We start from the raw sequence: 22,491 nt of genomic DNA, 5'->3' as shown, positions 1-22,491 counted from the left end.
GCATTCTTGGAGATGTCCGTAGAAAGTATTTGTGAAGGATTCAGCATTGTGGGATGTGGTTTCCACTGGCCCAGTGGGCTTAAAGGATACCATCTCAGTCTTAAGAAGTGTAAAGTCGGCTTTTGAGAAGTTTTTCACTGTAGTCTTTTGTGTTGGGGATGGAGGTGGGATATGTATATCCAGGGTGATTAGTTTGTGGTCAGATATCACTAGTGAGGGGTATACTTCCGGTGTGTAGCACTTTGTCCCCATGTTTGTGATGATCAGGTCTAGTATATTATCTCCCCTTGTGGGAGAGGTGACTAGCTGTTCCATTGCATTTGAATTTATGAATTCCAGGAACCTTTGGGCTAGGGTGTTAGGGCTAGAATAATGCACCCAGTCTATGTTAGGGTAGTTGAAATCTCCCAATATGATGGTGTTTGGTGAGACATTCATATCCTCCAATGTCTTCAGGAAGGCTGAATGGGGTTCCTGAGATTGGGAGGGTGGTCTGTAACATGCTACCAGTTGTATAGCAGTTTTGCCTATGGTTAGTTGCACCTGGATGGTCTCTGATGCTTCATGTGTTGCCACTAACCTGGAGGTGTGGGTGTCCTTGATGAATATGGACACTCCCCCTCCCTTTTTGGTTTGGCCCGAGTTTTGGGGGCAAAAAGTATGATACGAGGTATAGCCTGGTAGTGCTGGGGTGTTCTCAGGAGCCTTGAACCAGGTTTCAGTTACTACACAGACATCGATGTTCTCCATACTGAGGAGTGCTTCGAGAGCCTGCATCTTGAGATTTATACTTCTGGCGTTGAGCAGCATTACCCTTAATTTTTTTCCATTTTTGTTTTCTAAGGAGGTGGGTTTGTCTTTTGAGCCTTGCCTAAAAAAGGCACTATGGGGGTGGCAAGAGCCTTAGCCAATATCCGGAAGCCCAGTGGTGACAGGTGCAGGCCGTCCCTTGCGAAGCAGCGTGGATTGTCCAGCATGTCATCCCAAGCAGACAGACATTGGATCCCCTAGAATGATACCAGTAATTGAGCCAATTATTAAAGCTGATCATCTTGTCTTTGTATTGTGGCATCATTCTTGGTGAGGGCAAGATGCTGCTCATGGTCAGGGTCATACCAGCCTGGGCTACATAATCAGAGAGCTCCTCTATGTCTCTTTTCATGTAGTCCAGGGAGGTACGTCCCAGGTCATTCATGCCGGCATGGACAATGACAGAGTCATATTTGTACTTGCTTTGGAGTGACCTGAGTGCGTGTGTTATATGGCGGATCCTAGCTCCCGATAGGCAGCTCACCATTACCCTCTCCTTGTTCAGCCTGGTAAGCGGAACATCAGTGTGTCTGACTATAGAGTTACCTATTACTAGTGTATCAGGCATGGTGTTTGGCCTTAGGGGCTATGATTGTTTGACACACTGATTTATTGAAGTATGTGTTGCATGTGTTATGTTTTGAGGTGGTGGATTTTTGGGTGTCTGCTTTGGGAGCCTCTGTTGTTTTGGTAAGTTTTTGTTAGAGCCTCAGTATGTCTTTGTGTTATTATGTGTTTGGTTTGCAGTTGTGGTAGGTCTATGTGGGACTGGGTTTGCTGTGTGTGTGGTTACCTTCTCCTCCTGTCTGGTCTTGCCAGTCCTGAGTTGAGAGAGTTCAGCCTCCAGTTTGGCTATATAGTTGCATCTCTCATATGTATTTGTGTTGTTGGGAGGAGGAGAGGGTTGTCTGTGTACATGAGACAATTGTAGCATTGTCTCAAGATTCCCAGATTAACCAAACTGAACCGGAGAGGATGCTAGTAATCTACCACTCGACATGCTAGAATATTATAAGGGAGTGCTGTGCCTTTAAGGGAAGTGAGTACTCACAGGGGTGGTAGGTGGATGTAGTGCTTACTTTAGTTTGAGAGTGCTTACTTGGAAGAGAGGTTTTGAGAACAAGTGCTAGGCTAATAATAAAGTGAGTAGACTGATTATTATAAGAGTAGAGCTTTCTTAAGGGAAAATTTGAAAAGCAGACTTGGCAGAGCCAGAAAAAGTTTAACCTTGTTTAACCGGCGCTGCGCTATGTGCACAATCGTGCAAAGCCATGCAAATGCGGATTTTAAACAGGGAACTTCAAAAGAGCTAGAAATGGTCCAAAACAACCAATTACTACAAGCTCTTGTGCTGAGGTCACTCCTTCAGGGACAGATAGGCTGCTCAAGGCTCCCCACTCCCACTGGTGAGCAAATAAACTTCCTTCTATCCAAGTAAGGCAATGGACAACACAGGAACTACACCACAGCCCAGAATACAGCAAAGCCTGTATACTGATCTAAACTGCTCTCCAGGAAGGGTGGACACAGACAAACAACTGGTGTTAGAGCCATGGACTAAAACTTAATGCCACGAAATGCATAATAGTATTCTTCAAGAAATCTTCCACCCCTGGTAGCTATCATATTGACACACCCCTAAGAGTTGACCCAGTAGTCAGGGACTTGGGAACATGCATAGACAGTCTTTGACCTTCAAGTGTCTAAAGTAGTGAGGAAATCATTCTATGTTGTGCAATTTATAAATGATAGCATGGCATATCTGTCCAATGAAGTCATTGTTCCACTGTATTCAGCATTCATCTGACCTATCATTGAGTATAGTCCCCCCTTTGGTATGTACCTAACCAGACAAATCCAGGAATTAGAATGTACATAGAGGTACCTCACTTAAAGAATACAGGACATGAGTAACATATCCTATGTAGACTGCCTCAAGGCCCTATCCTTGTATTCTATCTCCTACAGGCTTTTAAGGGGAGATCTATGCCTGGCATACAAGGCATTGTCAAACCCCTTTCTAATGAACCTCTTGCATATCTGTAAAATAAACTTGCCTGTTGTATAAATAGCACCTGCTGGAAAGACAGATATGGATCCCAGAGACTACCACTTCTCTGGATAAGGCTGTCCATCCATGTGAATCAGATTTCCTTTCTAATCCAATTCAAGTGTAACTTGGATAGCCAGATGGGGAACAGGAAATTCATCCCTGGTTTGGCATCTAGGTCTCTAATGGACACAGGCAACCTGTAATTGGTTAATCTCACAGGTTCCTGCTTCTAAATGTTTCATCTCCCAAGTCCCTGCTTACAATTTTCAGGGGCACCAGAACTTGTCAGAAATTTGGGATGCATGGCTAGGCTTAAAAAGGCCCAAGTAGTTGTTAGCCTAGTTAACACCTATGAACCTACTAAGACATAATTTGTGCAAAATGTCCTCCAATTACCATAAGCAATGGGTGACAATGTTTGTCTAGATATTGATGTAACTAACTGGACTGGTGTTCCCAGAGACAATAATGACATTATGCCCAGTGTTGTTCATGCTGCCCTTGGTATCCATAAATAATTGCCATGAAAAAGTTCAAAGTACATTAAAAACAGCATATTTCAAAAACTATACATGCTCTGCAGTAATTTAATTAAGGAATCGTAAGGTTAATTTCTATGTTGGCATACATAGGTTCATAGGTTCATAGGTTTATACTAGGCTATCTGCCCTAAGGCATGTATAAGCCTAGCCCAAATTTTTGTGGCTTACGCCACCCCTTATATGAAAAAATAGTGTGCCCATTAGTTTGTTGTGCCTCTGTCCAGCAGTGACACAGAGATGATTCCCAGGGTAAACCTACGATCTCCCATCCACAGGTCAAGATTTCTCTTGAACAGAGCCAGCGAGGTGCTCTGCCTCACATGGACCGGGATTTTATTCCACAGCATAGGGAGTCTCTGAGTGATAAATCTATCCATCCAGCACATCCTATGTATATCCGTGCTAAGGTTTAAGTCACTTGCTCTAGTGGTTTTGGTGGATTTGGATTTTTTGAGGTGGAGCATGTCCATTAATTCCGGGTTGGACATGGCCTTGTATGTCAGGCACATGTCACCTCTGAGCAGACGGTATGCGACTGAATAGAGCTGGAGTTTCTTCAATCTGGCAGCATATAACAGATTTTGGAGTCCCTTTATCCTTTTGGTGAGGAACTTTTGGGGTCTCTCCAATTGCTGCAGATGTCGGGTGAGATACATCCCGAATGGGGCATTGTACTCGATCATTGGTCTGATAAGTGAAGAGTACAGGGGAACAATGACCTCACTAGATCTGGATGTGAATCCCTTCATGATCAGGTGGGCAGTGTAGAAGGTCTTTCTAACCACTTTAGCAACATCAAAGTGTTTATTTATGTAGAAATCAAAGTAATTATATGCTTACAAGTATACATTATCCCAGTGTTTTAATGCATTGTACTAAACACTTTAGAAAATGTACTTTGTGTGGTGTTTCAAATATTGCGTTACAAAAGAAGTCCAAAAAATTTTAGATGCATTATTCTTCTTTCTCCATTTTAGATATCAAGTTTATCTGATTTTTGTCACAAGGGAGCTAGAACCTGTCCTGGCGATTAACATGTGTAAAGTGAGAATCAGTCCGTAATGAACTTCAGTCTATTGTAGTACACATAGACACAGACACAGGTGCACACACACACACACACACACACACACACACACACACACACACACACACACACACACACACACACTTGACGGACATTTCCAGAATTACCACTTCAGCTATCTCTATAATTTTGGGATATGGAAAGAAACGGAAGCAGCTATTAAAGACAACTAAAGGTGCACAACCTATTTTTGTATTTGAATAGTATACCCCTACTGAGCATATGTATACTTAACTTGTTTTCTACCTACAATCACAGTACTGCTATTTTTTGCATCCTATATAAACTATATGAGTGTATCAGTGAAATGTATAACATGTATTTTAATTTTGTACTTGTATCTGAGATTGAATCAATATTTGTATCTGTACATTGTATATGTATCTTATGGTAATTTATAAATGTGGAGCTTTTCTCCCTGGGCCTCTGCTGAAGAAGGACATTTTGTCTAGTCAGACTTTCCTGGTAAACAAACATAAAATAAATAAATGCAGACAAGAGGACGGCATTGAGATACTTTTGGGTACCCGAATAAAGAAAGTGAGGCACCAATGCAGACGAAAACACTACCATCCATCCATCCATCCATCCACAACATCTTTTTCACATTTTTGCTCATGGGGTCAGTATGTCACCACTCCACCATACCACAAAAATATATATTGGGTAAAACATGGAATTGTACAGTTTAAACACTGCATGAGCTTCACTGTTCCTGAAGATTTTGAAATGCATGGTATACCTATAGTGTGAGGATTCCCTATCAGATTATCGATGTTTAAAAAATTCGAACATCATACAGTCGAGACCGTATAATTGAAGTTTTGAAACTTTGAAAAAAAAAAATGTTATTTTACATTTTTGTAGGGAGCAAGCCCTCCTGCACCCCCATAACCTCTCATAATTAAATATACCACCTTTGAGATTGCACTGCCATGAGGAAACCAGTAAATTTCCTGTTCCGCCATGTAAGGCGATCTCCATTCAAAACGTTCAAAGTTTCAAAACTTTGATCTTATGCTGTCATCCGTATGATGTTCGAAATTTTGAAACTTTGATAATCTGATAGGGATCCAGTGAAAGACATAATATACTTTAAAGCAAATATGTATTCTACAATTGGGGGGGGGGGGGTGATGAGATGTTTAAACCTGTTAAAAAAAATCCCTAAAAAAAGCAGCATCAAAAATTCCTAAAAAGGGCAGCATCTTTCCTTTACATTAAACATTAAACTTTTCTACTCAAATCCAAAAGTCATACAACATCAGCATGTTAATGTAACTAATCTGCCACAGATTCAATGGCCAGACATGGGAGAGTGGATATTTCCAGAAGGCTGATAAGCTACAGCCTAGGGTGTGCTCTTTTTACACTGATTTCTGGGGAAATATCCTGACTAGTCAGGGACATTAACAGAAGTTACAAAAATGGACAGTCGACCTTATCTGTGTGGCAGCCATTCCGTATGCAGTACCATTAGCTTCAAAGCTGATGAAGTTGATCTTTGAGGATCTTAACAAGCCTAACCTTACGTTCCCATGGAAGTTTTTTAGCACTTATATTTTGTATATGAATAAACTAGAGGTGGCCAAATAAGGGATGTGATAAGGCATTTATTTGTTGCCTCATTAGCTTACACTTCAGTCTGTATGTGGATTTTAATTAGTGAGTCATGTTTAATGAACTGCAGTAATTCATTCACATCAAAGTAGCCCATACACAACATGCCATAAGCTTTATTTTTATTTTTACTGTAAGCAGAAGTCTGCATCGCACTAAATTATCCAAGTAGTTCTTATGCAATAAATAAATGAACACGTTTTGAAGATGATATGGTATTTTTGTAAGAGACAAAAAAATGATTACCTCTCACTTCCAGACACACCACACACACACACACACACACACACACACACACACACACACATCAATAGCCTTTACTACTTATCTTTTATATATATATATATATATATATATATATATATATATATATATATATATATACATTTTTGTTCTTATTTTTTTAATCATCCCATATGGGACTAAGTCTGAACCCTCCACTAACTGCACTCAGTTGACCCATTTGTTCCACAGTTGTGGGAGTTCTGAATCCAAAGGTGTGGCAAAAGTCATAGAGTTCATGCATTCCTTCCCAGAAGTCCCCAGACCGATCATATGCTTAGTTGCAGGAGTCAGGTGGTGGGGAGCTGGCCAGCTTGCTGATCCTTTGGGATGTACTACTTTCTCTCACATTGGAGCAGGGAATGACATCTGCTACATTTAACTAAAAACATGTATATGGCTTCAATGAACATACACTGGATGCTCTATCAGAAGTTTTGAGACATGGCAGAGATTGAGTCCTAAATCTCTAGAAATCATGTGAAATCCTGCTGATTAAACAGCAAAATGCAAAGCTTACTTCTGTACATTAAAAACATTTTTGCAGAGAACAAGACTCTAGTGTGGGGGTCGCACAACCCATCCAACTATTTATATACATTTACTCCCAAACTGCCTCCATCTTTAACACATACTTCATAGTCACTATCATACTAATTTTATGTATTATGTATTTGTGATTAGTATACAGTCTTCATGCCACAGATTTTAAATAGTTGACAGTATATGTTATCATTTAAGTATATACATATTGTTGTCCATGAGTACATATTACAATTCAGTGATGGAATAGCAACATAATATCTGGACGTAAAAGCCTCTAATCTATATTATTTTATGTAGTTTAGTAGAATTTTTTGTTGCAAGTATATTTTTTTAAAGAGTAGTTGATAGTAATTAATTGTTACCTAATAAGGTAATTAGGTAATTTCATTAATGGTATTTAAGGGCTGAATGTGGTATGTTTTATGTTATCTGATGAAGTGATTTGAAAACGAAAACGCAGTGTGGAGTGTTTTTGGCGTTTATGTTCCTTTGGTACCTCAATTAAAACTCCGAACTACAGCCTGCAGCCTTATTTCCTACAAGTGCTTTCTACTTGAGTTTGTGTTTTATTGGCACTTGGACATATTCTTTTTGCACCGTAAACATTGTCCCTGATCTTATCCTCACTCACTGACCACAGCCTCTCTAGCAAAACTGCCCTCATGCCTACTTTAACACTCCTAGCTGCTAAATCTAAACCCTCTGACACTTCTTTTACTGTGTATTACTCACTTAAATAGCACATTCTCACTAAATGCTGTTAGTATGCTTCATTTACTACCTGCATGTTCCAATTCTCTCAAACTATACTTCTGATGTGAATAATGCTACTATCCTGTAAATGTCTTTGAATAACTACATTGATTGCTCATTCAGATCCACCCTGTACAAACCAATGCTTTTATATAACTTGTATCTAAAGTGATTGTATATTCTTATTTTGTAATCTGTGGATTTATGATTCTAGTTATTGTACAACTTTAACTTTGTTTTTATTGTAATTATTATTACTACTATCTTTTTGTGTATAATTGTGGAGCTTTTCTCTCTGGGCCTCCGCTAAAAAAGGGCAACAGCTCAGTCAGACTATCCCAGTCAACAAATGTGAAATAAATAAATAAGTAAATAAATTGCTGTACCTCAGAAAAAGGAGAATTCCCTGAGATACAACAATTTTTGACTTAGTAATTATTTCCTCCTGATCTTGTTTAGATTTTCTGGAGATGCAGGTTTCAAAAATACAACTGGAACTAATTCCACTGAAAGCAGTCAGTACATTTGCAATGATGCTTTGAATTTTTAAACAACGTAATTTATACTCTTTTGTTACACCTGCTAAATTTTACACTAGTATTAGGCACTAGCCACTGTTGAGTGACTGGAACATTGGTAAATCCTAGAGATCCTTTCATTCTGTCCTACCAGAGCAATTCAAACATGACTAATATAAGAATATATCAAGTGTAGTGGGGCATATGCTGTACATCAGGAGAAAGCATTTCACATGTTCTGTGCATTCTGTTTTCTTATTGTTTAGGGTAATGCCCCATAAAAAGTATTATTTTAGATTATCTTTTTTAATATTTGTTAATGGTCAATTTGTCTTTCAGAATAGTTGTTTCAGTGACAAACATATGGTTGCTGGAGCTGAAATTGCTCAAGCATCAGTAGCAAGCAGAAGAAAAAAAAGATAAAAGGAATAATTTTGGCACTACTACTTTCCATAGGTAATCATTCCCTGTGTCTTTCTAAGTCGTCACTGGCAATGATTAACTTGTTTTAGGAGATTTTGCCCTTCTGTGAGTTCATGTGATCCTGGGGTTTGATGTATAAGTTCAGAGGTATGGGGGGACTCCCCCCACACGCACATTAGGGAGGGTGCTATGGAACTTTTCCATGCAAATAAATAAACAATTTTTTTTGCCCTTCTGTATTTTAGGCATTTAGTTGTTATTGTTATTGTCCTTCTGGCTTGTCAGCTTTCAGAAAACTGGAGTTTCATAACATAATCTCATTCAGTGCATGAGGTTACTTGATTGATACTTTTGTCTGCGAGATCTTAAACTTTTAAATATGTATTGCATCTATTCATTTACTTTGTTTCACTGTACCTCTGTTATTGCTATACACCATGCACCAACTCACAAAGCCTGAAACATGCTTGTCTTACTTTTAAACGTAATAGTTCTAAATCACCAACAATGGTCTTAAAAGAATAAACTTTGCTACCACAAAAGACTCAGAACTGAAATATGGTAGCACATAACTGTTTAGCAATATTCCTATTACATCTTTAGAAGATGCTCGTACAAAGAAAGCAAGCAATATTCTCAGTCTCTCTCAGCGTCTAAGGTATAAAGGTCTATAATGAAATGTTGTTTCTACTTTAAATTTATTTTGTGGAAAACATCTTAACTAAAACACTTACTGGTCAAAAATGTCTGCTTAACACTTTTCACAAAAGTATATTTACATTCCTACAGAATATATATATTTCTGTGGGGTGGAGGGGTAGCAGCAGTGTCCCCACACCTCTGTTGTCTATTTATAATATCTCCTATATCTTATAAATAGAGAAAAATAAAAAATACATATTTAAAAAATGGTGGCAAAATAATACTGCATGTGTGATGTTTCCTTTTTTATTGATTTACAAATTTTATATTGTGAACTGGGTATTGAGGTGAGAGAGTCCTTTATAGATGACATTCAGATACAGAAGCTGCATAACAAAAACCAAGGACCAATTTTATTAGAATAACCTTATTAGGCTAAGTAGCATATATTGGAGTGTTGGAAGAAATGGAACTGGCCAGAGAAGTACTCATGTCAATACACTGAAGGCTATGAATATAAAAGCATTAGGAATGAAACTACATGACTGAATGTGTACAACCACAATGAAGTAGTATTCTGTTAAAAAAAAAAAATAAAAAATAAAAACAATGACAAGAAATAAACTACTGTGTTACTACAGGGCCACGGCTACAAGGCTCACACAATGTGATTTGCCCCTTACCCACTTATTTGTATATGCTAATTCCACACTTACACAACTATGGAGGCAGGGTAGAGCCCACTCATGTTAATATCCCATCCTGCACCTCAAATGTGGAATTAGGACTGGTAAACCACAGAAATGAAACTGTATACACAGTTTCATTTACACAAGTGAGATGAAAAACTAACAACTATGCTGTAAGATATCTAACAAATAAATCAACCAATTTACAGCTCCCAATGAAATTAAAAACGAATCATTAAAAGAGCTTCATTTATTATTTTCATTGTACAAAACACCTGTTCATCAGATGAGTCATTAATCAAAAGAGCATTCTTTTTTTCCCAGAGAAATATGATGTGGACATGAGGAAAACATGCAAAGTCTTCCCAAACAGTACCCAGAGGCAAAAATGAAATTTTGTGCTAGGAGATGAGAGACAGCTGCACTAAGCAGTGGACTTCAGCCTATTACTTCGGTATAAGGAAGGCATATGACAGACAGACAGATTTCTGTCATCTGTTTAGTGTCAGTTAATTGGGCTCCGGCTATTAATGAGTATAGAGTTACAGGCAAATATATGATACAGAATGTGATTCCAATCTGAACTAGGAGAGCTAATACGATATGACGTCTGAAAGATATCTGATAAGTTGGGTCTTTAAGACTGCAACTTTCAGAATGCATTTGTTCTATGCAACGTATAAGGCTGCTGTGCAGATGAAACTAGTAAAAAAGGCAGATACACAAAGTACTGCTGAATAGAAGAGCTATACTGTAGGTACTTACTTGAGGAATAAGCAGCTTGAGGTTTAGAAATGCAGGACCAATTCAAAATGAAAATACAAAAAAATTCCAGTTTTAAATCCAGCTGCTTGAACAAAGCGTTACATTTGTATGCAGCTGAGTTATTCTGACACACATTTTATAATGGTGACATTAATATACTTTCATGGCAAAATTATATAACTTGAAACATTTATATGGATTAAAAATTACAATAGCATAACAAAATACAGGTATAAATCATCCTGGGATAACTATACAAAACCAACAAAAACATGATTATTGTTAATCCTAAAATGATTTATTTATGTTGTTGCAATCTGTCAGAACATGTCATAAATATGTTTTAATGAAATTTAAAGGAAAGTGAAGGCGAGTCTATATTTTGTTAGAGGTACAGTCACTTCTTTCACCTTTCTTATTTTTATTCAGTAGGTATTATGGAGTTTGCCTTACTGTGACTGCAGGTCTTTATTTTGCCCAAGCCATTCACTAGCTTTATTGTCTTTACTGTACAGTTTTCGTGGCTATTAATTCCAGGTTCTTCATTTCAGGTTATGCGCTCTGCACTAAGATGAAACCCCCTTGTGCCTCATGTCTGCTGTCTTATGGTTGCATTTATTTTTCTTTAATTAAACTCAGGAAGGAAACTGCACTTTATTTTACAGACCATTCCCTAAGGAGACTTTGCTCATATTAATTTATACTATTCTAGTCAAGACTTTTTTTCAGAGAAGCTATATATGTCAGGTGGTAAGAATATTAATATAAGCCATATTTCCACCTATGGCAGAGGGCAGTATTTTAGACCAGGGCCTTACAAATTCTTTTATTGACCAATAAAATCAATAAATATATTATCAGTATATATATATATATATATATATATATATATATATATATATATATATATATATATATATATATGTATGTGTGTGTGTGTGTGTGTGTGTGTGTGTGTGTGTGTGTGTGTGTGTGTGTGTGTGTGTGTGTATATACATATACGTATATGCATATACACATGAACTCATAAATACAAACACATACACACACACACACACACACACACACACACACACACACACACACACACACGGTTTGCTATCATTATGTTGACGTGCAGTTGCACGGCTATGAAGTATTCGAACATCAGATGTTCGAATACTTCATATTACGGCAGGTGACATGAGCGAAGGTTTGCATTGCGAATGAACTGTGCATTCGCAATTCTAACTTTTGGTCATGGGAGGGGATCGCGGTACACTGCGGTTAGGGAAATGCATCCCTTTCCTCACTGTAGTGCGATCTCGGAGTTGGAATATTAAGTTAGGGGGTGTGTGGGGGGGTGCAGTGGGGCGCAGCCCCCCTGCATAACTGTGCGTTCGGTTAGGTAGGTAGGTGATTATGGGAAGGGTGGGCGTGCTGTGTATTGCCGTAAATGTCGCAAGCGACATTTTCGACAATACACCCTTGTTTTCGAGTTTACTATTATTCGAAAATGTTCATTTTCGATGCATAAATTAGAAAATAAAGACATTATGTATTTTTACTTTCGAATTTATGATAGTAAACCCGCACACACACACACACACACACACACACACACACACACACACGTGTGTATGTATATATATATATATATATATATATATATATATATATATATATATATATATATATATATATGATGTGTATCATTAATTAAGGATTTTAGAGGGAAGATGAGACTCTGTTTGCTCATAATTGCATCTACTTTTGTAATATTTTAGCTAAATGGGTTATTGGTGTAAGAACCAAAGAGTTCACATTAGTATGTAATAAAACATAAATGAAAATCAATTGTCAGCAGAGATTGTACTTCATAATATAGTCAATCAGCTACCATGGAAACACTCTCAAATTATTAATATTTAATGACAATTCATATTTCTGTCTCTTCGAGGAACATAAAGTGCTTTAGTAGAATCTGCTAGCTGTACCAGTAAATAAATGTATTTTAAGCATGAAGCATTTCAGTTAAAAAATAAACAATAATATGTAAAGAAAGCACTAGATGTTTATATTTAAATAAAACATTGATACTAGAAAAACATATATTGTTATTTTCTTTTCAGAGCTGTTACACAAAAAACATTTTCCTTAACCAGTTAAGCAATATACATTAGTAGAACCCTTTGTTGTTCTCTCTTTCTCTCTTCATATATATATATATATATATAAGATACATACACACACACACAGACACACAGATAAAACTATTAATATTATACATTCAAACACCACACTACTGAAACCCAGGTCTTTATAAATATTGCAACGGAAGCTATCATAAATGAATATTCAACACTTTAACTGTATGCCATGATTGAAACACACACACACAAACCCATATGCTCTTGAAAAATTAAAATTAGATTAAAATAACACCACAATTTATAAAGGCTATTTAATTTTTGTATACTTTACAATAATTATCTTCCAACCTGAGTCCTCAAATTCGCTGTTATAAGCAGTCCAGGTATCAAGTATTTGGACCAGTTTTTCTTCCATTGCTTGGATGTCCATATAAGGACAGTTGCATTCTGGGAATGTTGGGCTGCACTGACACCAGCAGTCATTGTCTTTGCAAAAAAATCCACCCTCCGAGTTGCAAGCAATGTAACTGAGAGCTGCATCAACAAATCGTTCTTGTATATAGTCTGGGAGTAAGACCTGCAGACCTGTAAAAGAAAATAAATGTTTAAAGAGCTAAAATCATAAACCAGTTACTTAATAAACAATATATGCCAATGAGTTTTTATTAATAGCAGAAGCAAACAAATGTGTTAGGTAGATAGATTTAGTGCCCAATGGTTTGAAGTTAAAAACAACTTGAGAAATTAAGTAAAACAAAAAAATTCTAAAAATGAGAACAGAAACAGAGCAAAATTTCATGGAAAATGGGATAATACAAGAAAACTTATTGAAGTCAATAGATTTAAGTTGTTAGCTATAAATTAACATTCAGAACGCCTTGCAGGAAAATGGTGCCTGACTGTATAAGCAGATACAAAAGATTACAAGTTACTTATCTGTTTCTTAAATGAGTAAGCAAACCAGGAAAATCTGAAAAATATCTTCACTGTGTTGCATGTAACATTTAATGACGTGTTAAAACTGTCCTCCTTTGGTACAAAATATTCACTTCACTGATTTTGCAAAATGAGTTAAAGCATGGCAAAATATGAACTTTTTCAAAAAGAGGAACTTCATGTTATCATAATATATGCTTATTGCAAGATAACAGACTAGTAACATATACTGATCAGTAAATTCAGGTGACAAAGAAATGTCAGACTGTATAATTAAGGGAGAGGGTAACACTGCTTATGTATCAAAGAATGACATCAAATAGGATAAAACATGATAAGCCTTAAAATGAGTCTACATGCCATGAAAAGGCACTGAGAGATGAATGATGTTGTTTGTCTTTTGGCTTTTCCCGGTTAGGGGTCGCCACAGCAGAACTCTGGTCCGCTAATGATTGGCAGTAGATTTTCACGAATGCCGAAGTGCCAGCTCGATGTTCAACCTTCAACGAAGGCATGCCCATTGTCGCATGTCTTTCGAACGCCCACCATGATAACATACAGAATAAATTCTGTCCGAGTATTTTGTTATTCTTTAAGAGTATATCATTACATGCAGTTGTTAAATGTGGAGCACATGATAAGTAAGATATTGGTAGGGTTATATGATCAAAGAGACATTATACAGCAGAGACAAACAGCTCACAAGGCTACCTCATGGAATAATTAGATAACAACCTCAAAAATGTCATACATTCAAAAAAAAAAATTGAAACATTATGCACACTATTTCCCCATCTTTCAGGTGGTTTTACGAGTTTCTCCAAGTTTGTCACAGATTTAAGCAGCTAGGCACATATACACACACATGCATATGTGCAAGCATACACACACACACATACACACACATACACACACACACACACACACACACACACACACACACACACACATACAGACACACAAATGCACACGCTATCAAACATAAAAATACAGTCTTGTTACTGCATAACCCACCCCCATATTTTTTTAACTGATCCCTGAATCCATGTTTGTTTCTACATAAATAATATTTAGTAATGCATGAGAAAGGTGTGCTGTAAATGCAGCCATTAAGAAATAAAAAGAATGTGAGATTACCTAGTAAATAGTGAGGTAAAATATGCACATGTAGTGCTTCCTTATATTGACCAAGTAGCAAACTGCACAACTAACTTCTCGGATGTTTTATTTTATTTTACAATTTGGTAACCAGGTGGGTGAGCTGGTGAATAGATCCTTTTCTGCTATGAGCTGGTTACAATGGTACAGAAAATTTCTACAGTACATGAGAAGACCCTTGCTATTTGCATGCATATGCTGCAACTGCAATTACATAGTGGCAGAGTGAGGAATGCATTTGTAGTTACATAGCAGTGCATTTACACATGATTAGAAATTACTTACACATTACGTATTAGCATATAAAGGAGGATTATGATCAACATGCTTGAAAAGGTTGAAATGTGTAGCGACAATCAGCCAGTGTCATGAAAACAGATGCACAAAGTCTAATTTTGTAGAAATTACATAAGATGCTTTTTGAATACTGCTACTGTTTCAGGATATTCTATGTAAGTACGTAAAGAGTTCCACATGGCAGGCCCGATTTCAGAGAAGGATTTTCACCAGTGCTAAGTCTGACTGTAGGATAGGGAAGGGTGACAGAGTCTTCCTGGCTATTTCTAAGGCAGTAGTTTGGTTCCCTGACATGGAACACTTTGTGGTGAGCAACAGCCTTGCATCGGGATTATTAAAGATCAGATTACTTAGTAGAAAAGTGTTGTTATTGGTTATGGCTAGCCAATGTGCCTTTTCTTACAGTATGCAATTGTATCAATTCAGATCAGCAAACAGTCAGATCGATACATTTAGCAATCTGGATTTTTTGAGCATTTTTAGATGAGTGGAAGATGATTAAAGAGTAAATTCTACTGTAAGCATCTGATACAAACCCTGATTTGGTTCAAATATTTAAAGTGTATTACTAGACATAGGTGACTTTTGAGAGCACAGGTTTATAGGAAAGTACTAGACTAGCTACCGTTGTGGGTCATTTTAATCCCAGCTAATTTACTTTCCAAAGGTAAGAATCAAACCCTGTAGCTTGTATCTCTGAGATTAAGACTCTATCCATTACACAAATGAAACATGGACTAAAAATATGATGCAAAATTCTTGACATTCTGTGAAAATCTTTACAGTTGATAGGCATGTCATCATTTTCTGTTCTTATTCACATCATCTAATCGATCAATTTTAGGCTTCTTTGTGCTTATGTCCAGGCCACATGAGGAAATCAATGACATTGGTGCAGCATCATACTGCTACCACCAGGGAGTGTGCCGTATCTCCCAGTAGCCTGAGGCAGCTTTACGCACTATACAAGCACAACCTTTGGAAAATACTTGTTCAATTCCACACATAAACAACTTTCAGACTAAGTCAATCACAGTTTATGCAGCATGGACCTCCCAAAGCAATTAACACTGCTTACTGTCTAGGCTGCCTGCCTTCATTAATGATGGGCAACCTGAAGTCATGCAATTCCTAATTATCCAGCCTTTTTTAAGAAACCCAAAGGAAACAATAAGGATTTAGCTTAGAACTGCTGAATTCCTGGGGTAAATGTCAACATTCCAAAATTGTGGTGTGTCATTGAGATGATGTGCCCACATCTGATTTACTTTTTTCCATAATATATAACCTTATGGCATGCTGTTATTTTATTAAAATAATGTCCACACCCTGGCATAAAAAACACACACACGAAAAGCAAAGGGGATGGGGGCAGAGAACAGCTAATAGAACCGTGATCATTTAAACATCTACTGTTATGGTAAATTCAACTTACACAAGTGTACTATGTTCATCATATTGATTACTGCTGCAGTAGCCTTAGCTATGTATTAGGTATACTACTATAGCTAAGCACATTTGGGAGGGGGAAGGAAGAGTCCAGGAACCTCTGGAGAATGGTCATAGCAAAGCTTGAGCTGGACCTAGAGAAGGAATCAAGATTATAATACTTTGTAAAAAGTATGTACAGAAGACCATGTAGCAGAGTTTAGAATATTTCTAGAATCCAACCATTTCCAAAAAGCCATACATGAAGTCAAGGACCTGGGAGAGAGGACCTTGACCATGCCTGAAACAGATTTGTTAGGTGAGTATAACAAAAAGGTATTAGCCTTAGACGACCATTTGGAAATCATCTGTGCTGACGAAGGTTATCCTGTCTTCTTCTCTTCAAAAGAAATAAACAATTGATCTGAAGAACCGAAAGATTTTTGTTCTTTCAAGATAGTACCTGAGTTGTCTGTGGACATCCAAGGTATGGAGTGTCCTTTCTACCTTATTTTTAGGTTCATTAAAAAACTGTGTGATGGATAGTTTTGTTTAAAGAAAAGGTGGACTCCACTTTAGGCATAAAAGAAGGATTAATTCTCAAAGAAACCCTGTCCATTTGGAAAATGAGGTGGAGTTGACTCAACATAAGAGCTTGCAACTCAGATACCCTTCTTGCAGTAGAAAGAGCAGTTAGTAAAACTATTTTCTGTGTTAAGATCCTCATATCAGCCAGATTAGCTGGTTCAAATGGAATGTTTCTTTACTACCACAAAATTCCGATCCCAAGGAAGGGCCACTGGTTTACATGGAGACCTCTAATGCAAAACCACTTTCAAAAATGTTTGATATGATACTGCCTTGAAAGAAGTGGATCCAGGAGCAGACATGCTGACATGGGTGCTAAATGAACCTTGGCAGAGGAATAAGAAAGGCCATAGCATAGTAGCTCACATATTGTAAAACCAGAGAATAACTAGCCCTGAATGGGTGGTGGTTATGTTGCTGCTACCAATGATAAATCCTTTTCCATTTGCTAATATATGATTGTTTAGTGGCAGGCATTCTTGTTTCCATTAATAGCTGCTGCACATCTACAGTCAGCAGGTGCCTAAACAGAATTAAGACCCGATCTTCCAGGCAATCAAACACCCCTCCTTTTGTTTGAGTAGATCCAATGTGTTTGAAAGCTTATGGTAATTTCCCATGGACATTTCTGAAAGACGGGAGAACCACAATTGACTAGGCTAGAAAGGTGTCATCACAATGATCTTGGGGATTTTTTCTGAATCTTCAGAAATACTCTGGATATTGGTGGAAAGGATGGAAAAGTATACAGGGACATTCCTGTCCAAAGTAATGAAAACCATCTGTCCTCCGGAGATTCTTACATAGAGTTCTGGAACATCATCTTGCTAGTCGATTGTTTGAAGAGGAGGCAAAAACGTCCACTTGAGGAACTACCCATACATGGAACAAATGTTGGAAGACCCCCTGATCTAGTTTCCATTCTTCATGGTCTTCTTGGTCCTGCACAGCTTGTCAGCCACACAGTTTTACTCTGACTCGATGTCTATAGAGTCAGATTGTGCCTTGAATCTATATGCTAAGCTAATACCTGGTTCCCTTTTGCTTGTTGATATACCACCTGACTGTGGCATTGTCTGGAACCACTTCAAGAGGTTTCAGGGGCCAAAGATGGATCAGAGAGTTCAGTGCCTTGATCAGGGCAAGCATCTCCTAGACATTTATGTGCTTACATCTGTCCTTAGTGTCCCACATCCCTTGTACTTTTATCCCTACCTGAAACTTCTCCCAAAGCAAAGTCAGAAGCATCTGCGGTGACTACTTTGGAACAAGGAGGTACATGGTGAGATCTGGATTTAAGAATATCTGTTGTCTTCATGAAAAGATTTCTCTTCTGTTAAATCCCAGAGCTGGGATTTGAAAAGATAAAGGGTGTTGATGCTGGGACTAAAGTTATTTTATATACCACTGTACCTTTCTCATGTGGAGCCTTACTAAGTGTATAATAAAAATCATAGATGCCACGAGACTCAAGATCCTGAGGTATTCCCTCACAGTGACCTAAATCTGAGTGGAGAACCTCAGACATAGTTCTAAATAAAAATCTATTTTTTTCCTTGTGGAAGAAAAACTCTTTAAACTGAAGTGTCTAGTTGACATCCCAGGAACACAATCCTGTGTGAGGGAGTCAAGAAAGACTTACTAGAAAATGGAAATCAAAATCTAAACCAACTATACTAGAAATAGTGATTATAGTAATAGAGATAAAACAACTGGAACTGAGATCTTTAGAGAAAGGTAGGAGCAAACTAAGTAGGAAAAATGGGAATTGTGAGAACAAAACATACAGGGGAGGAAGGAGACTTAAAAGAAGGCAGGACATAAATGCGCTATGTAATGTTTGACTGAAAATGTTTGGGTAGATTGTAAGTGATGCATGATATTTGCAACTGGGAGTGTGTCAGTATGGTTTGTGATGTAAAATGCTTGCAACTAGGACTGTGTCGGTGTGTTTTGTTTTCATTTATATAAATGTGTGATTGCTCATGTCCTAAGTGATGGTTTAATAAAGATGTTTCTTCTTTAAAAAATGGGGCAGGAATTGAATAATTTATGCAATGTTGCTTAGGTTATATGATGTATAGCAATATATGTGAAGTATAATGTTTGTAAATCTGAACATGTTAATGCAGTTTGATTACTTTTAGTTGTAAATGTGAACATATTAGTTCCGATTGATTACTTTTATTTAAATGTAAAAATGTCGCTGTTGCAAGTGATAATTCAATAAAGGTGTTAGAAAAAGACTTTTGAGTGTTCTGTTGGAATTCTAGCTTGCGTAAAAGATCTCTCACCCCAAAGAGATATTCCTGACACTTTGTGAAAAAAAAACTTTGCAAAAAGTAACCAAGTTGTCTAAATATTTGAAAAAATGGATACCCTGAAATACACTATAACTCAAGCTAGATACTTTATGAACACTCTTGGTGCAGTGGATAGTCCAGAGGGTAAGGTAAAAAACTAATAATGTGATCCAGATATACAAAACCTTAAGAAACATCTGATGTTTGTATAAATAGGGATGTGATGATGAGCATCTTTTAAGTCTAATGTTACCAGAAAACCCGAAAGAGGAAGAAGAGGGAATAGATTTTGAAGTGACATAATTTTGAATGTGAGCATCATTGCAAACAGTTTGTGGAACAAAAGATTCAGAAATAGTCTCTGAGCATTTTCTTTATTTGGCACTAGGAACATCCTTGAATGACCTCCTGCAAGGGAGGAAATTCTTCCCACTGCCATCTGTAACCTAGATGAATGATATTAATTAGCCATTTGTCTGTAGCAATCTGTTGTCAAAGAGAAAGATGAAGATTAATTCTTTCTGGAAGAAAAAAATGGGCCAAGGGAAGGCCTTGATCACAAGGTCTCTTGAATATTTATTCAGATATATTGGGCAGTCCTTGGTTTTGGGAGGTTAGACACTTCTTTTTCAAATACATCTGCCATTTTTTCTTAAACATCTGTTTACCCAAATTCTTTTGAGACTGTTTATTCTGTATTCTGCCAAAACTGGAAGAGGGGAAAGAAATTCCATTGGGCAATTTGGAAAAGGAGGGTTGATGCCCCTTTCATCACACTTTTTGATCACATCTGCAGCAGGCGGGACAAACACTAAATCTCTATCCAAGGGAGAACTTAAACGCTCATTTTTGTCATCATCTGGAATGTTCTAAGAATTCAGCTGTAGGTGCTATACCAGATGGATCCAGAGTAAAAGATGAGTGGTCTGAGGACTAACAAAAAGCCACAGCAGACTCATCCACCTGCGGCAAATTACTAGCCTGCTATGGTGGCAAAGGCTGTTTACTTAAGGTTTTAATTTTGGGGCCAGAAGAAAAGACAACCATGGGAATAGTAGTCTGTTTCATGGTCAAGACAAAAATAGTACTGCTTTCCTGTGGGAGGCAAGCAGCAAACGTTGGTAAAACTCTGTCTACTAAAGTTCCTTTTTTGACAGAAAAACACATTAAAAAACACTTTTAAACACTATGCCAGCCCCAACAAGAAAAAAATAAACACAATTTCATGACAGAAAATAGCCTCAAAAGCCACAAAGGAACATACTTTTTGGTGGCAGTAAAGTTCTGAAGGGCTCTGTGCCCAGACTTGTTTTTTAGTCAGCGCAGCTCAAGCTGCTTGACTCAGAATCTCTGGAGGCTGGCCGGCCATTATGTCCTTGGCAGGGTATATCTCATGAAGCTAAGGCTACTGCAGCCAGGATCTATATGATGAACATGATCTGCTTACTGTTGTAAGTGATGCAGTTCCAGGAAGAATGTCACTAGTTACTGTCAGTTCATCTCAGGTCATCTCCATGGTCAAGTTATACCAAATTTTGCAAATATCTTCTTCAGATTCCTGTCTTAATATTTCATGCATTTTTTGCATTTTTATCCTCATGTAATCATGACGTGAAGTTAATTTTGTTAGAGCTATTTGCAACAAGAGAGAAAAAATTGTATGTGATAGATTATTGGCTTCTGACACGCAAATTGCACTTCTTATCCAGAGATACTTATAAAACTTATGAAATATATTATACTCTACCAGAATGTCTGCATAGCTTTGCACAGATGCCAAGTCACTATATTGTATATATTATCCCTGATTATTCCACGCTTTAGGTATAAATCCTTTCTTTGTTAATTGCAAAACAGAGGGATGCCAAATGTTTGCTTCTTGACTGAAGGGGAGTTTGCTATTTCAGATATAAATCCATGTCACCAGTTTCTTGCATATTCATTATGACATACTTGAAGGCAGCAATGTGAGGGGGTAGTGTAACAATGCTGCTTCTGTTGATATCCATCCTCATCAATTTACCATTTTTTTAAATGCAGAGTAGTCATTATTTGCTTTGTAGCATTATTCAGAAACAAACTGTCTTGTTAATTATGTTTAGCGTTAAGTTAATGCCATATAGTGGGCCCCTAAACAAAAGTCCTCACAACACATAGAGTCCAAGTACAAGGTAGATTTGGAAATGAGGGTCAAACAATAATGTCTGAAATTCACAAATATGTTAATTGTAGCCAAAAGTATGTATGACATGCAAATTCCTAGGACTGTATTACTGCAGACTACCAAAATCAATCAATAAATAAATAAGTAAAAATGACATCTGTGATGCTCTATGAAATTGTCTTTGTGCTCAGCAAAACATAGCTATACCACAACAACAGCAGATAGTCACAGTATATTGCATGTCAAGTTGCAGACGTATGTTGATGGTTTAGAACATGTCAGCATGCATTATAGGCACAGGCACACAACATGAAAAAGAAACCCACTGACTTCCCCAGGATGGTGATGTTTCATCAGTGGAAGCTCTAATTGAAATACATCTCTTATTATTTATAGAATACAGCTGCTATTACCCAACCAATGTCATACAAGGATAAAGCCCTATCGCCCAAACACCTCATGTTTGATCAGTGGTCTATGGGTTAAAGGGGATTGTGGGGGGTGAAATTCAGTACCAAATGCTGAATTGCTTATCCTGGTGGGGGGAAGGCAGGTGAATTTGCTGCACTGGAGACATCTGCAGGAGAAGAGATGCATTTCTCGGACTAATGAACTAGGAATGTGTACTCTACTCAGTGGTGTGCTGCTAAGCTAGGTGACTGGCATGTGTTCTGCTCAGCCAGGTGACTGAGCATGTGAGCTGCTTGGCCAGGTGACTGGGCATGTTTGCTGCTTGGCCAGGTGATGGGAATGCT

General features: G+C 37.5%; 1 protein-coding gene across 1 annotated transcript in view; it reads right to left on the bottom strand.

Moving 5' to 3' along the window:
- The window catches only part of LOC122813203 (BMP/retinoic acid-inducible neural-specific protein 3), a 1,411,290-nt gene that overhangs the window by 337,138 nt on the left and 1,051,661 nt on the right, over positions 1–22,491 (bottom strand). Inside the window, exon 6 of the mRNA XM_044085383.1 lies at positions 13,211–13,447. Coding sequence (XP_043941318.1) covers positions 13,211–13,447 — 237 coding nt within the window. The remainder of the gene's footprint in view (positions 1–13,210; positions 13,448–22,491) is intronic.

The sequence above is a fragment of the Protopterus annectens genome, chromosome 10.part0 (assembly GCF_019279795.1).
Source record: "Protopterus annectens isolate FY-2018-M chromosome 10.part0, PAN1.0, whole genome shotgun sequence".
NCBI classification, from domain to species: Eukaryota; Metazoa; Chordata; order Ceratodontiformes; family Protopteridae; genus Protopterus; species Protopterus annectens.
This window is presented reverse-complemented; position numbering and strand designations above follow the sequence as displayed.